At 41.3% G+C, this 15330-nt stretch overlaps 1 protein-coding gene across 5 annotated transcripts in view; it reads right to left on the bottom strand.

Annotated features, from left to right (window-relative positions):
- Positions 1–15330, bottom strand: part of RASGEF1A (RasGEF domain family member 1A) — a 159009-nt gene that overhangs the window by 19016 nt on the left and 124663 nt on the right. For 3 of the 5 annotated variants that reach the window (XM_084525403.1, XM_084525407.1, XM_084525404.1), the window contains one exon: positions 2912–3091. In XM_084525403.1, the coding sequence (XP_084381529.1) occupies positions 2912–3091 (180 nt within the window). Of the gene's footprint in view, positions 1–2911; positions 3092–3510; positions 3711–3886; positions 4032–15330 lie in introns of those variants that run through there. The other 2 variants (XM_084525405.1, XM_084525406.1) reach the window with 2 other exon arrangements.

Below are 15330 nucleotides of genomic sequence, written 5' to 3'. Positions count from 1 at the left end.
TTAAAAATGCTTCCATAATCTTTGAGATTGAAAGTTAAGCTCCTCTTATCCTACAGAAGTGACAGGTATTTGGGAGAAGAGGTAAAAAAAATATCTATATATATTCCTGTACTTGGAACAACTTAGATGACACAAAAGGGTCTTGTGCTTTACAAGAGAAAAAGAAGCCAGATTCCTCTAGTGCCTAAAGTTGTTGCTAAGAGATGAGCTGAATTATATTAAAAAAAAAAAAAAAAAAAAAGAGGCAAGCACACAAGACTAAAGAAGGAATTGTTACTCTCTGACCCAAGAATGTACTGATGTTGTCTTGAGGAGGAGAAAAAAAAAAATACTTTCTTCATGCACTCACTGCTCATTCTGGAACTTCTTGTTTGTGAAACATTTTCTTGAAACACTTTCTTGCTTGGGCACAAGGGTTGCAGACTGGTACATTCCATTCCTAACCTCCCGAACTCCTCCGTCTCACGAGTATACGTTTTCCTGTGTGCTGAACAAGTCCCCGTACACAAACAAACCTCAAAAGAGCATACACAAATGTAGGCCCTTATCTTTCCTGTCCTCCCTTGTCTGTCTCTTGTTCTGCCAACATGGCAAATACATTTTTGTTTTGCCTCTGTAACCGGCACAGAAAGATACTGTGTTTGCTTTCTCCTCCACCCCCTTTTTTCCAGCTGGAAGGTTACTGCAATCTTTAGCTTAATGTCGACAGAGACAGGAATGCTTTCTAAGCATAATGCTTAGATGTACTAATCGAAAAATTTGGATGTGTACAGCAACTTGTAGATGTGTTGCTCTGAAGCTACAGGTAATCTCTGCTAACGTAACCAATAGCTTCTCTTGGTGAGAATTAATGGGTGATGCCTTGTCCCCTTTCTCTGCCTGTGTGGCCAGAGACAGGCAACTCGGAGGTGAGGTGCTTATACCTTTCTCTTGAACAAACAGTGTTGGTCCCTCTTCTGACAGGACATCGGCATTAAGTGGCTATCGCGCTAACCTTTTGTGGCAACTTCCCTAAAAATAGAAGTGGGCATGAAGTTAAGCATAAACATGAAACTGAACTGAAATGCAAAACTTGCATCGCCTCAAATACAGCTCCCTCTTCATGTCACTCAGAGCTTATTTATCTATTCGTCTTAAAATGAATCCTTTTAGCTGAATTGGGTGATCTGATCTAACTAAAAGAATGTGTCCTGCTGTAGAGGAGATGGATTTGTCTTAATACTGTTTTCTGTCTCCTTTTCCCAGGAGCTCTCTTGATTGCTTCTGCTCTATCTCTCACAGCTGTCAGCTCGCTGTCTATTTAAACTGCAGCCTCACAGGGTGGGGTCTGTGCCTGCATGGTTTGCGATGCTCCCTTGCACAGGGTATGGGATAGCACCATGGAAACCAGCAGCATTCCAAAATAAGTCACAGACCCCTTAAGTAATGCTCGCTTTATGGAACCATTTTCAGAGTGACTGTGTTATAAATAGATCCTATATTGCAACAAGGGATGTGCATTAGCAGCTACTTAAACTTAACGATATTCCAGAAATCCAAGCAGCAAATAGCTATGTTCTAGTATTAAACAAAATCCAAGGAGCAGAGTCCTTGGAAAGCTTAGCTATTGCAGCCTGGAACTATTTCACTGGTATGCCATGTTTCAAGGTTCTCTTCAAGCCCAACTTTCTTCTTCATCTGCTCTACATTACGTGTTTGTGTGGGGTGCAACTGGAGTTTAATGCCTAACTACGGTGATTCCCCTGTGTCTTATAAAGGACTTGGTACTTAGCATCCACTGAAGGTAGTGCATATTGAAATAAGAGGTTTAGAATAGAATTGGAAAATTAAAACATCCTCATTTTGCTTTTTCGTTTTAATCTTTCAGTGATCATTGCTGGAAATTCTGCTGCTTCTACCCGCTAAACCCATATGGAGAGTGCCTTTTTTGTGCGTGGTAACTGTAAAGATGTGTGGTGTGTATGTGTGAGCTTGAGGGGATTTTATTGTGAGCCATGTGAAACCAGAGTAAAAAGTTCTAAATGGATCTGACTGAAAGACATAGTGCAAGATATAGATTCTAGCATGGCCCACTAAGACAGTGGAAGTTCAACATACCAGTCAGTACTGAATGCAGTTTCCTGTTGCCCTATCAGTCTTAAAAAGAGTGGGATTGCTTCTGCCATATCTGCTGTTTTTTCACACTGAGATAGAATATAACCTATATAACCTCTTGAATCTTTGGCAACCAATTTAAATAACATCCTTCATTAATGGGTACAAAGGGGCAATTTAAGTGATAAAGCGATCTCTTAATAATATCCTAAGTTCAGAATCTTACTGCATGCCCTACAGTTATCAGTAACATTTACTTCAGGGGACTGCAGTGAGGACATTTAATCAGTTGCAAAATCGTTTTCAGGCTCAGAAACATTATTACAGCACTCACCCATTAAATGTATTGAGAAAGACAGCATTATAATTACAATCTATTTTTTTTTCTGATGGTCTAACTAGGAGATGCATAGAAAATTAAGTGGTAAAAAAATACTGGAGCTGATTTGAGCTGCAAGAGCTGGTCTATTTCTCTACATAGGAGCTGGTTAAAAGTTAATCTTGGCTGTGTTAGGGGTAAAGCAGCTTAGAAGGATTGAAAATGATGGCTAATGCTGCTTTTAATTGGTTCTTAAGGCACCCATTTGGGTTAAACATGGCTTTACCATTCTAGCAGGCATCCTTATTAACAAAGGAGAGTATCCCCCATTGAGCAACGTATTTATGGAGTAAATATTGCAAAGGAAATCAATGCATCTTTAGCCTACATCTTAATCTCAAATCAGGGGGAGGTAGAATTTCTTGAGGATGCACCAAGCTGGATCCTAATGCAAAGATACCGTGAAAAGAAAAAAAAACCTCTTCAGTGCGTACTTACGTCTGGATAATAGTCCATGGTGGGCACAAGGCGCTCTATCAAGGCCTCCAGAGATCCAGAAACAATGTTCCCATCCTGATAAACAGGGTCCACGCACCTCTCTCCCATGTCTGGCTGCACTTGCCCACTACAACTGGAACCAAGCATACTGGAAAATATTGGCGTCTGGGGCATAGTTTCCTGCAGAAGTGGGGAGAGGAAAAAAAAAAAAAAAAAAGGGTTAAGCTTTCCCTGAGTGTGTCTTATGCACGGGTATCACAGAGGCATACATTGCACACAATTACATATCTGACTGCTTGCAGCCTGGGCACTTGAGCTAAGTTCTGCCTCCAGCCGCACATCCCGGAGTTGGCTGCTGGCTTTGAAATGCACGTGAAACTCTGTCACTGAGGCCGTAGCCGCGGAAGCGGCACCAGCTCTGTTCCCTGCACTTGATTCCTCCTTTCTCTCCAGTTTTCCCCTGGCTCCTAATGCTGAACACTGCACGGGGATGAAATGTAACATGCGTTCTGAATTCTGCCTTGCTGAACAACCAACAGCAACTCTGGCCTGATGCCCCTCTTTTCACTTTTCCGAAGCCGGATCTGTGGGTGCAGTACCGATGAGCGTGTGGTGACCAGTCCTTTGCCACTCCTGGCGCTGGATGCGAGCCAGGGTCCCTGCCGAAGGGCACCTCCTGCTCGGCCGTGTCCCTGGGACCGGGGGGCTCACACCACTGGAGCCCAACTGCCTGTTTTTGGCCCCCCGGGGTGTGAGGGCGTGCTGCGGCACCCCCTGCCCCGCGCAGCGCTGCGAGCAGTCTCTGGGCGATCTTCACTCAGGAACCAAACCTGCTGCCCCTAACGCCGCAACCGCACAGCCTCGGGCTTTCCCCTTCCCTCCCTCCCCTCCCTCCCCTTGGCCCTGCCCCGGAGTTGCGAGGCTGTGGGGAAAGCGCCCCCCGCCCCGGGTCCCGCCCCGGGTCCCGCCGCTCACCCTCATCTTCCCGAGCCGCTCCGAGCCCAGCCGCGCCGCCGGCCCCGAACCCGCCGCCCGTGACGTCAGCGCCCAGCGCGGCGCCCGTTGGCTGGGCGCGAGCGGGGCCCGTTCAAACGGAGCCGGGAAAACGGCGCGGGGGCGGCCGGGGCCGCGCGCGCGCGCGTGTGCGCGCCTCCTGCCGCGCGCCCGCCCGAGGGGGCTCGGGGCGCGCTTCCCCGCGGCCCGGCTTCCCCGTTCCCATGGCGACCGCCGCGGCAGGGGGCGGGGCCCCGTGGCGCGCGCCCGCGGGGCGCGCGTGGGGACCCCAGAGCCGAGGGCGTGAGGCGGCGCCGCGTGTGCGGGCTGCGGGGCTCCGGTAACGCGCCCCGAACCTGCCGCTGGGCGCGCCGCCAGGTCTGGAAACGAGCACACGGGCACACAGACACACAGACACGGACACACAGACGCACACACCCGGGGCTCACCGCGCGCTGGTCACATACATATGCGTATTTCATGTTTATATATATATATATACATGTAGATACGTGTGCTTGTACACATGCACGTGTATATATATATATATATATGTATTGGCATATGTGTCACAGAAAGCAAGTGCAGGGAGGTAGGTGTACTGCTCCTTTTCTAGCACGCACGATGCTCTTTTTTGGGGCACTGTATCGTGTAGTCTTGGGAGGTTGTTGCAAAGGTAACATTTACAAGACAGAGAAGCTGAGGACCTAAATTCAGCTCATGTAGTGTGCAACAGATGAATCACTTTATCATTTCATTTCCATTTCTTTTTCTGTAAAGCCTGGATGACGACCTTTAGCTATCTATATTCTGAATGTTGAAATCTGTAGGTACGGAAACTCCCTAAGGTTTAATTCTTTTTTAAATTATTTTGTTTGCTTGCTTGCTTGTTTTGCTGGAGTTATGTAAGTTCTGTTCCTGAACAAATTGCTTGCATTTTGGAGATGTTTTCATTAGGCACTGCCTCATGTTACTGGTGGGCGGGCCCTAGAGCACGGCAACCAGCGCAGTCTGTGCTTGTTCTGCGGCTTGCTACAAAAACAACTTGAGGCAACGCCGCGCTGGTTCAGCCGGGCTGGCCAGGGAATCTCTTGCTGCAGCGTGAGTCAGCAGAGCAATGCCTGCCTGTCTCAGTCTCCTCGGCTGCTTCAGCCTGTCTAAAACCAGCTAACATCAGCATACACAGTATAACACCTTCTGCTGCCTAATGATCAATGAACTGGACTGGCATTTGCACCACTTGGGTTCAGTTCCTGCCAGTGCCGCACATTTGCTGTCCAAATTGCCTGATCCCACTGAGCCTCTGTGTTCATCTGTGAGATGTTGATAAGGATGTGTTTTCACACTGTTGCATTACTTTGTCCATTTTTATATTTGGATAGTACGTCCTTGTTTTACTGTTTGAATTTCCTTATATAGTCACATCTTCTCTTGGGGAGCTGTTAGTCGATGACTTGGGAAAAGTAAGGAATATTAGCAAAAAAGGTGGGGTGAAAGTGAAGGAGAAACTGACTTGAGAGCGAAGATTGTAAAACAACAGTCAGTTTCCTTCAGTGGTCATATAAACCAGCGTTTTGGAAACTACTGACTCAAATGTGCCTTTGTGTATGTTTAAAACGTAACTGTACTGAAGAGAAGCAAGCAATTACAAATACCATTAATGCTGATCTGAGACTATAACTTCAAGTGTAAAGGGACTCTCCCAGAAATGCTGTCTTTGTAGCTTTCGTTGTCAAGCTAGGCTTGTTGGTCACCTTGCACAGGGATCTAGTTGTTATTGTCTGGTTTCACATAACCCAGTATGCTGACCTGATTTAAAGGCCCAGCATCTGCAGCGAAGGAAATAAAGAGGCACAAAAACAGAGAAGACATGGAAAGGGAACTTAACTGAGCATGGCATTCTTCACAGTGCTGATTAAATAACAAAATGGGACAAAGCCTTCATCTTCTGAAGCAAGCCTGAGTTAGTGTGTAGCCTTGTTTCTTACTCTGAGGGTGAACTGTTACTTGGGGATCTACATGGTGATGAGAGTGGCCAGCGTATAGAGAGGAGCATGTTTTGTCCCTCTCCAGCAGTGCATTACCCCTGCAGAGCTGTATGATTTCAGAAACCATTTTGATATGCCTGTTACAAGCATAGTTATAGCAGTATATTCTTGGTTCTTACATTTTGGAAGGCTTTCGTGAATAAAGCCTAATATCATCATTTAGAGAATGGAAAAAAAAAAAAAAAAAGGTGAATTAAAAATGCACATTATTATACATATTTTTAATTGATCAGTGGTCTTGGTTATAGACTAATCAATTTTAACTGGATCTGAAATATGGAATTTGTCCAGGAAATGTCATCAAATTCTACAAGCAGTAATGATAGTGGCCTAGTATGGAGTGTAAGAACTTACAATTTCAGAAGCAGAGTGGAGGTGCAGCTTCAAAGCCTCAGGCAAATGTCTTCGGGGAATAATAGGTTTTTAGACTTATTTGTTGGGCTGCACAGATGTTGCAGGATTCCTTGTTGCACAGAAATTTTAAGACTTGAAACCTATTCTCAGGCAGCTTTTAGATGAATTCAAACTTTGCTGAATTTCAGAGATTCACGCTGCAGAATAATTTGATGGCACGTTAATAACTTGGCAGCAGATGGGAGTGGGAGACAAGTGCTTCAAATTGTGGTTCTGAACTCAGCAAGGCTTTTAAAGCTTGGGACTTGAAGTGGGATTGAATGCTGTAGCTATCAGTCTGTGGTTACTATCAACCACGCTTCTCTCTCTCTGACCTGGGACATGATGAATATTTCCACACAATGGTTTTGTCAGAGCCAATGAATTTTGTAGTTTGGAAATGGCATTTTCCATTTTAAAAATGTGTTGAAGAGGTCTTGACCAGCTCTACACCTGAGATACCCAGCAATTTTCAGAGCAAACCAAGCTGAAAATATAAGAACAACTTAAGATGTGTTTCATTGTTGTATGTTTTCAATGCTACCTGAAATGGAAAGCTAGTTGTGAAAATTCACCCACCTATCTGGGGGACAAACTATGTTTTTATTGCCATGAGGTCAGCCCTGTGACACACCATTGAGAATAACCGTTGAGCACTGTGAAACTAATCTTTTGCTGATGCTCAGGACTGGATCTTGCCGTTGGACTGAAAGAAATGCTCTTCCCCAGGATTCAGAGAGGGCATGGTGCTTATTTCCAGCTATTTGTGCTGGTGCCAACATAGCAGACTCTTAATATAACATGACACACGTTGACTGTGATACTGGGGTGTGGCTGCTCAGTACTGACTGAGATGCTAATGCCTGTTTTGGCACAGTTGCCTAAAGAAGTTCACTAATAGTAAGTTTGGTTCCCAATTTTCATATGTGTTAGAATTCTCTTCTTTTTAGGAATTAACTTGCCTGCTAATTGAGATTTAGGGTATATTTAGGGAAACATCGCTGTAATGTGTCATGGGTGTCCTTATGTTCTTGGTGGTGCGGATGAATCAAGTTTGTTTAAAAAACAAACACGCATGCATACAAAACAGATTAAAAAGGGGTGATAAACTTCCTTGAATCACTGATGTAGCAACAGGAACATCTTACAAGTCTGATGATCTCAGGTCATTTAAACGCATAGAGAGCTAGTCAGAGAGTGAGTGACAGAAAAAGACCTCGGAAAAAGATAGTTGGCTTAGCCTGGTCTGCTTAAAGGCGCTGCAACATGTCATGCATAAATGCCAATTTAGGCAATCAGGGTGTAGCTGAACAGCTGCTTCTACTACAGTTGTAGATTTGTTCCCTTCTTATTCTTGTATGTTTGTGGAGATGTTGGAATCTGCTCGGTTTTGCTCGTGTCTTGTTTTTAAAGAAAAGACATAAAAACATATAAAGGCTGTTTTTAATGTTTGTGAGTGCTTCAGTGTGATTTTGACTATAATGTGAAAGAACAGAAGCATGTCAATGTAATATGCACTATTATTTTTTTAGGGTCTTTTTAAGCTGAATTTTTAAAAGCAGCCGATGTTCTATTTTAAACAGGGTCAAGCTTGGGTTCAAAATGAAGGAGTTCTGGTCTAATCCTAGCTATTTTGTCCTTCACTTGCATATTCATGCTTGCTGCGACACCAACTATTCCAAGAATGTGCCACCGTGCAGAAAGCGAAAATCAATTATGCCAAGAAAGGAGCATGTACATACATCAGCAATTTGGTGCCCAGGGGAAGAAAAAATCTGCATGTGTGCTGATGTCAATCTTCCTGATATGGTATTTTTGTAAATGCACGTGGGTTGCTATTTTTTTAAACCATCTCAACAAAAAAGAAGTTTATTTTTAGTGCTATAGGCTTTGGGGTATCACAATTAGCAGATCAAAACTGCCAATCTGAGAAGTCAACCCTCTGTTTGCTTTAGCAGAACCTATAACAACAATGTTGTTAGCATTCCCACAGGTATTTTTTTTTTTTTTTCTGTTTTCAGTCTCTTTGGTTTTACAAATTTAATTTTACAGCTGATGGTGAGAATGCTGACTGGATGAGCTCACTTGCAGTAATTTGTTTGTATACCGGTACTGTTGCAAGCAAATTTCTGTTGGACACGTAATGTATCTCTTACCTGAATTACCGCTAGTAATTTAGTTCCTGTGCACATCTATTGCTTGGATTCTTTTTGCTGATACCAGTAACAAGTTCAGCAACAATTATTAGGGAAGTTTTAGAGTGGCCTAAACTCTACTCAGTGTACAGGCAGTTAACAGCTGTTGGTTTAATTCCGATGATTTTATTTGGGATTGAACCAAACTAGGAACCTCGAGGTATGCATATTAATATCTTAAGTAAAAGGTAAGGAGAAACACTGAGAAAATAATTCTGGATTGATTTTAGAAACTTGTCACCAAAATACTAAGCATTCAAAAATGAATTTATTTTTAAGAAAACATTTTGATGAACAACGGGAGCTGGCAAACAGATGGTTGAGTCCTCAAGCCTGCTTAGAAATGTGTGTGTAGATGTATTGGCTACAGTGTGTTTCAGTATAGTTTGAGGCACATGGGAAGGACTTGCCCTGTTTTATCACAAGCATAGTGAATAAACAAATGTATACTGAGTTGATGCTGAGTAGTATAGAATATACAATTTTGTCTCATCTACAAGTGAATTTAGCCTTTCTATTTATCATGGGATGCAGCCCCAGACTATCCCAAAATAAACTTCAAACATGGAACACTAAGACATGATGACCCTATGTGGTCAGTTTTTGCACGGGATAAAACTGAGGACTGAACTGCTGATGAACACCCCCTTACTATATATGCATAAATGTTGAGAGTAAAACAAAAACAAACTATCTATTTTTCTTCCGTGAGTGAAATTAACTGAACAATTACTTAGTGGTCTGTTTTGCTAAAGGAGCTTGGCATGAATTGGTCAAAGAATTAACATGACTGAGCTGCTGTGCCCAACCCTTTATGACAATATCTGCATAAGAGAATAAATGCATGTGAACTACAAATAAAAGAGATTTATTCTCTCCCTGGAACTTGCATTTTCCCTGTGCTCTGTATTGACCAGGTCACAAATCAAATAACTGACGACAAATAAACAATGTGTGCCTTGAACTTTTTGGCTTTACCATTCGGGACTGGCAGTCATCCAAAAGTTAGCTATTACGCAGGCTACCTAGTTACGGTAGTCTCCATATTCATACGTTGTCTTTTTTTGGTGAGGTGGAACACTTAGTTATTTTACTGTCAGTAGGATAATATTTTATCAAATTTGTTTCCCTTTCCTTTGCCTTTTTCAAATTAATTGCACCAACACTAAGGATCTTTTGGGGAACTTTATTTTTATTTTATTAGAATGTTATCATCTATATTCTTCCCTCCTCCTTCCCCCCTCACCAGAATAAGGAGGACTGGTGGAACCCTGTATGTTCTCTGATGTGCCCAAGACGGAACCTTACTGCTGCTCTTTGCCTCGCTCCAGTGGTGAGAAACAGATGTCACTTCAGCTAGCGACTTCAGAGGGGGTTCCCCAGGCATGAACATGTGGGAAACTTAAAGCTGATGTCGTTTCCCCAGAGGAAGCTTGTTCTTTCTTGTGCTCACTGGTGTTCCTCATCAGACAACATTCTTAGTGTGTGAAGGCTGTACATGCCATGAGTAAAGCCTGTTTTACTCCTAGCTCTCTCCTAGTTCAGTTTTGGGGATTTTTTTAAACTTATCTGGACATGTGCTTTTTTAAATACTGTCATTTGGGTGGGGATGACAAATCTCCCTGAAACAAACAGTCATATCGGAGTCAGGAACTTGAGCTTGCATCTGTAATCTCTGTACAGTTCACAGCACACTCTCGTGATTGATGCAGCTTTCCTGACCACCTTTTTTTCTCCAGAGCTAGACAAACCAGAAATAGGTCCAGATCGTGGATGTGTCTGGGGAGACAAGCTATATATAGAGAGAGGCTGGGCTTGTGAAACGGGTAGCCATCTTTAAGAGACGGCTGAAATGCAAATAAATTTCATGAAGAATCATGAAGTAGTGTTTGGAAGAGTGGCCTCCACTAGTTTGGGAAAATGTAGTTATTGTCTCTGTTATTTAGTTTTCTTTCAGTAACCTTTCAAAACAAATTGACATCACTATACATGCAAAATATGAAATGTTATGTAAAACTCATGCTCATACAATCATGTATATTGCATGATAATAATAATAATAAAGGTAACCAAAAGTAAGTTTTAAATTACTTTGGATAGTAAGAATGGAAGTGGTTTTTTTTTGTTTGTTTGTTTTTTTTTTTTCCTTCCCTTGTGCTGGTTTGCCTTCTGAACTGGTATGTGGTTGCTTACTGTCTGAGTGAGACTTGAGCTGGTGGCATAAAAGTAAAAGCTTTGTATGCTCTTCTGTGCTATTGCAGATTTCCTGGACAGCCTTAATTTTCATAGTTGTAAGGGAATTTTGATCAGACAGTACTCTTACATTTCTGTAAGATCTACGTGCAGGAAACTGATGTCCAGATGCCTTGCGTTCAAATGTAACTATTTAAAAATAATTACTTAACTGTGTTGCACTAGTGATTGATAACACTGATAATCAGATTATTTTTTCCTTGTGTAGGAGAATAATTCCATATAAGCATTTTCTAGTTTGCTCTGTTTTCACTAGCTTCTCCCACAGGATATGTGCGCGGCGAAGATGAGCTAGAAATTCCAAACTGACAAGCCACTCCGCTGGGAGTTAGTTGTGCTATAGATCTAACTGAAAGATTATCAGGCAGCCTAATCCTGAAGTGAAAAATGCAACTTGGTTCACATGAAGTATTGCAAATGCATTAATTTACTTGAATAGTGATCTTTTCAAATTCATTAATGAAGTCTAGCCTATATCTTAATCAGCGAGATGCAGAAATGCTTTATGTGTTCAACCTAAGTTTTTTATAAACACTCTACTTAACTGGAGACACTATATTCCCTTGTTTTATGGTTTTCCAAGGATGGTTATGAGCATAATATAGAACATTGTAGGCAAATTACTCCTATGATTACACAGCAATCTGTTTCACATCACTGAGATACGTAGGCTGTACGATTCCTTGTTGTATTCTACTTTGCACAAGACAAGCCCAGAAAAGGAGATAAATGGCATTGTGCTTACTTCCATGCTGCTTATTGGATCTGCTATGTTTCGTTGGCATAAAAATTGGGTGATGCAGGAGGAATTGCTGCATGCTCTTGTTAGAGGGGTAGGTGTTTGACGTCATCTACCATCTACGCCTGGTGACATAAAGGAGGGTTTGTTCAAGTAGAACAGTTTGGTTCTGGGAAATTGAATTGAAATTTTACGGCAAAAGAGGAAAAAGCTCTCTGTACACTAATGGTTTGTATTGGTGGTTATTTTCCAAAGTAAATGAAAATCTACAATTGCCCTGGCATTACATGATATTTGTGGAAAATATTTCATACTAGCTGGTACATTAACTAACTTCTATAAGATGTGCTACAAATTTGTTTGTTGAAATATGTTCTTTATTGTTTTGTAATCCCCAGTGAGTCTGTTAACTGATACAATTTTTATTGTTGCTAAAGCTTGTTTACTGCTAATAAAACCTAGTGAATGTGGGATTGTTTTATACAATGACTTCATTTTTATGGTTTGAAAACCACTAGCAAACTTAAACTGAAGTCAGTGAAGGAAAGCAACACAGGATGTCAGCAAGGGCATCTGTAAATAACGGTACAGATAACTTTATATGCAAAACAAAGAAAAATAATCTCTGGCCTGTTGTCAGATACTCTTATCAAAGATGTGTGGTCCTTATTGCTGACCATGCCCAAGTGGTAACCATTGCCTTACCAAAAAGGCTTCCTTCCAATTACTCAAAAAGAACATGAGTATGTGGGGTAATGAGTGGAAAACCAGGTTTCTTAGAATGCAAAACCAAAGAAGTACCTATATTTATCTTCTCATTCTACAGCCTGCACTCTCATGATCATCTTCTGAGGTTCGATCTTTTTTCACAAAGTCCACAAAGCAGAATTGCAATAATAGAAGGCAATGCTGGAATACCTACTGGGCATCTATCTGGTACATAAGGTAGACATCTAAGCAAGAACAGCTTGTCTATCTAGAAGCTTTTCTAACTGGAAGTAGTTTATTCCTTACTTAAAATACTAGATTTTTAGCAAATCGCTAAGTTTGCTGAAATTAATGGAAAGAGACTGCTTAGCACCCTTTGAGGATCTGTCTCACTGTATTGCGGTACTGGCTAAGAAGCCTCCCAGGATACACCTTCTGACCAGGAAACAACTTCTAGCCTGCAGTGGCAAATGATAATAGGTCTGACATGGTTATTGCTTCTGAAAAGCCACATAAAGAAGTTAGAGGAGGTTTCACTGGAAAGATAAGCTTCCAGTACTACTCTGAAAACATCAGAAGTGCATTTGAAAGCAATTTATAACCTGTCACAAAACTCTGTTTTGACATGTTTTGTTAATTGAACTTCTGAGGATGTGCAGTTCCAAACAGCTCTGTCTAAGGCAGCAGTGCTGCTTACCTGTTTCACATATTCACCTATTTCACATATTCACAAGTAAGATAAACTTTCATCTTTATTCTACTCAGCATAGCTGTTTTCACTAAAACCTAATACATTATTCATAGCTGCTTCTAATTTTGGCCTAACTTTGAACTGGAGATAATTGGAATGTCTCCAATTGTCTCATACGTTCACACATCAAAGAGTGTGAAGTCGGCAAACAGCATCATTCTTGCAGTGTATGTATGCATGTGTTTTAAAGCATGAGGAGGTGCTTTTTTTTGCTAGTGATGTTGGGACATTCCCCATTCTTTCAAAAATAAATGATTTTTTAAATAATCACAATGATCTCATTGGAGTGGTGAACTAGGTTATCATGTCCAATGCTGCATATCTGGGTCTTGGTCCAAAACTCCTTGTAGGCAACAGAACTAATTTAAGCAGGTTTTAAGTAAATCCCCGAGTCAAGGTAGGTCATCAGAGTTACCTAATCACCCCTTTTCCTTTGGTGCTGTAAGACTGTTAGCAGGAATCATCAACACCTCCACGTATCTGTTATTTGTTTTAGTTCTGCATGCACCTGTTTCCTCCTTGCCTCTCTAAGCTCAGCCCAAATTCAGGTGGACTGGTGAGTAGTGCAGTGAGAATCAGAAGATATTTGCTTTTCAAGCTGTGGGATTTGCTAAGTGATCTGCTTGGGACGAAGCAGAGTGTGAAGTCCTGCTTTGCCCGATTAGCCTTTGATGTGCAGAAAGTTTATGGCTTGAAATAGCACTTGCTGCCCAAGAAACTCAGAAAGTAATCAGACGCATGGGTTCTCCTGCAGGAGTGGGAGATAACCGAGCATCTGAAACTTTGGGGAGAGCAGGGCTTAGACCTGGGCTAAGGATGGCTGCTTGAACTGCTTCGTGTTGTGCTTGGCGTGATTTTGATCACATCAAATGGAGGAAACTTGTAAAGGCTCAAGTACATCACATGCCTAATTCCTGTTTGAAGTTTTCTAAATATTTTATGAGTACAGTTGTTAAAATCTGACTGATTTATATGCTTCATACAACCTCACAAACGTTACAGCGCGCCATTGTCCTGCAAGGTAGTGGCAGTTACGAGCAGCCTCTCACTAGCATCTGCCTCCTAACATTTGCAATGTATGAAATGTTGAGAACTGGTTTGGGTGGATTATCATATTAAGCACTCAAGTGCTCTACTGTATAATTTGTAATAACCCATATCATTATTTTCTACAGTCATAGGTCTCCATTTTCATCACTGAGGTAAATGGCCTCATCTTTCTTCATTACATTTTTTCCTTCTAAAACATTTCTCTTAGTGATGACATGCTCGACCCTTAAAATCAGATTCTGTATGTATTTTGTTTTAAATGTGGACACAAACCGTCTCATTAATGTGCCTAGAAAAATAAAATAAAATAAAATAAAATAAAATAAAATAAAATAAAATAAAATAAAATAAAATAAAATAAAATAAAATAAAAGATTTTGCTCATATTTTGTTACTCCCTAGATAATATTGTCTGTCAATGTGACTTAATATCCTACACACCTAGGAGTTCCACCAAACTGAGATCATAGCACTCCAGACATCACAGCACTGAACCCCAGGTCAACACACACAGGCAGTGCTTAGATTTATCTTGAACTTCCCATTCAGTTTCCCACCAAGATCTCTGCTCAGTTTAGAAAGTAATCAACAAAGTGATTGCAGACTGCAAGAGGTTGATATATCCTCCTTGGCAGCTGATAAAAGCTAGCAAAATGCTGTTTAAACTGAATGCACACATCTATAGACACCAGTAGTATTAGCAGATATAACTGAAAATTTAATCCCTTGCTTTATAAATATGCCCCTGCTCTTCTCTGTGCCTTTCATTTTTTTCTTATTGTTGATAAACAAATAATTGAAAATATGTGTGTTTGTTTTTTTGTCCTTTCCCAAGAATGGTTTGTACCATACCTTTTGGGCAGTAAAGTACTTGCTTAAAAATCACCTACTTGTTTTTAGAAAGTAGTTATTAATTAGCTAGTTTTACTTATTCCTATGTAGTACTTTGGTTTCTCATTTTGAATAAAATGAGATCTTTTGCAATTGGTTTTTGGAGCACTGAAGTGGTTAAAATGGAAAGGGAGGGATGTTTAATCATGCTCAACTGTTCTCAAGTATGCTTTTGAAAATGGTAGCTCTAGTTTTTCTGTGACACTGTTTTAATTCATGTAAATTATGTGTCATTGTGGGTTTTATCAGACTTTGAGCTCAATCCTACATGTATATACACAAGCATCTGTGTGGCCACAGAGCTCCAGTAGTTAACAGTTCAGCTTTTCTTTGAGAGCCATGTCTGAGAAGACTCTAACTTTGTGCATTGTTGTGTGCTAGCTGGGGAGCCGATGAGG

This window comes from Aythya ferina, assembly GCF_964211825.1.
Source record: "Aythya ferina genome assembly, chromosome: 7".
Classification (NCBI taxonomy): Eukaryota; Metazoa; Chordata; class Aves; order Anseriformes; family Anatidae; genus Aythya; species Aythya ferina.
This window is presented reverse-complemented; position numbering and strand designations above follow the sequence as displayed.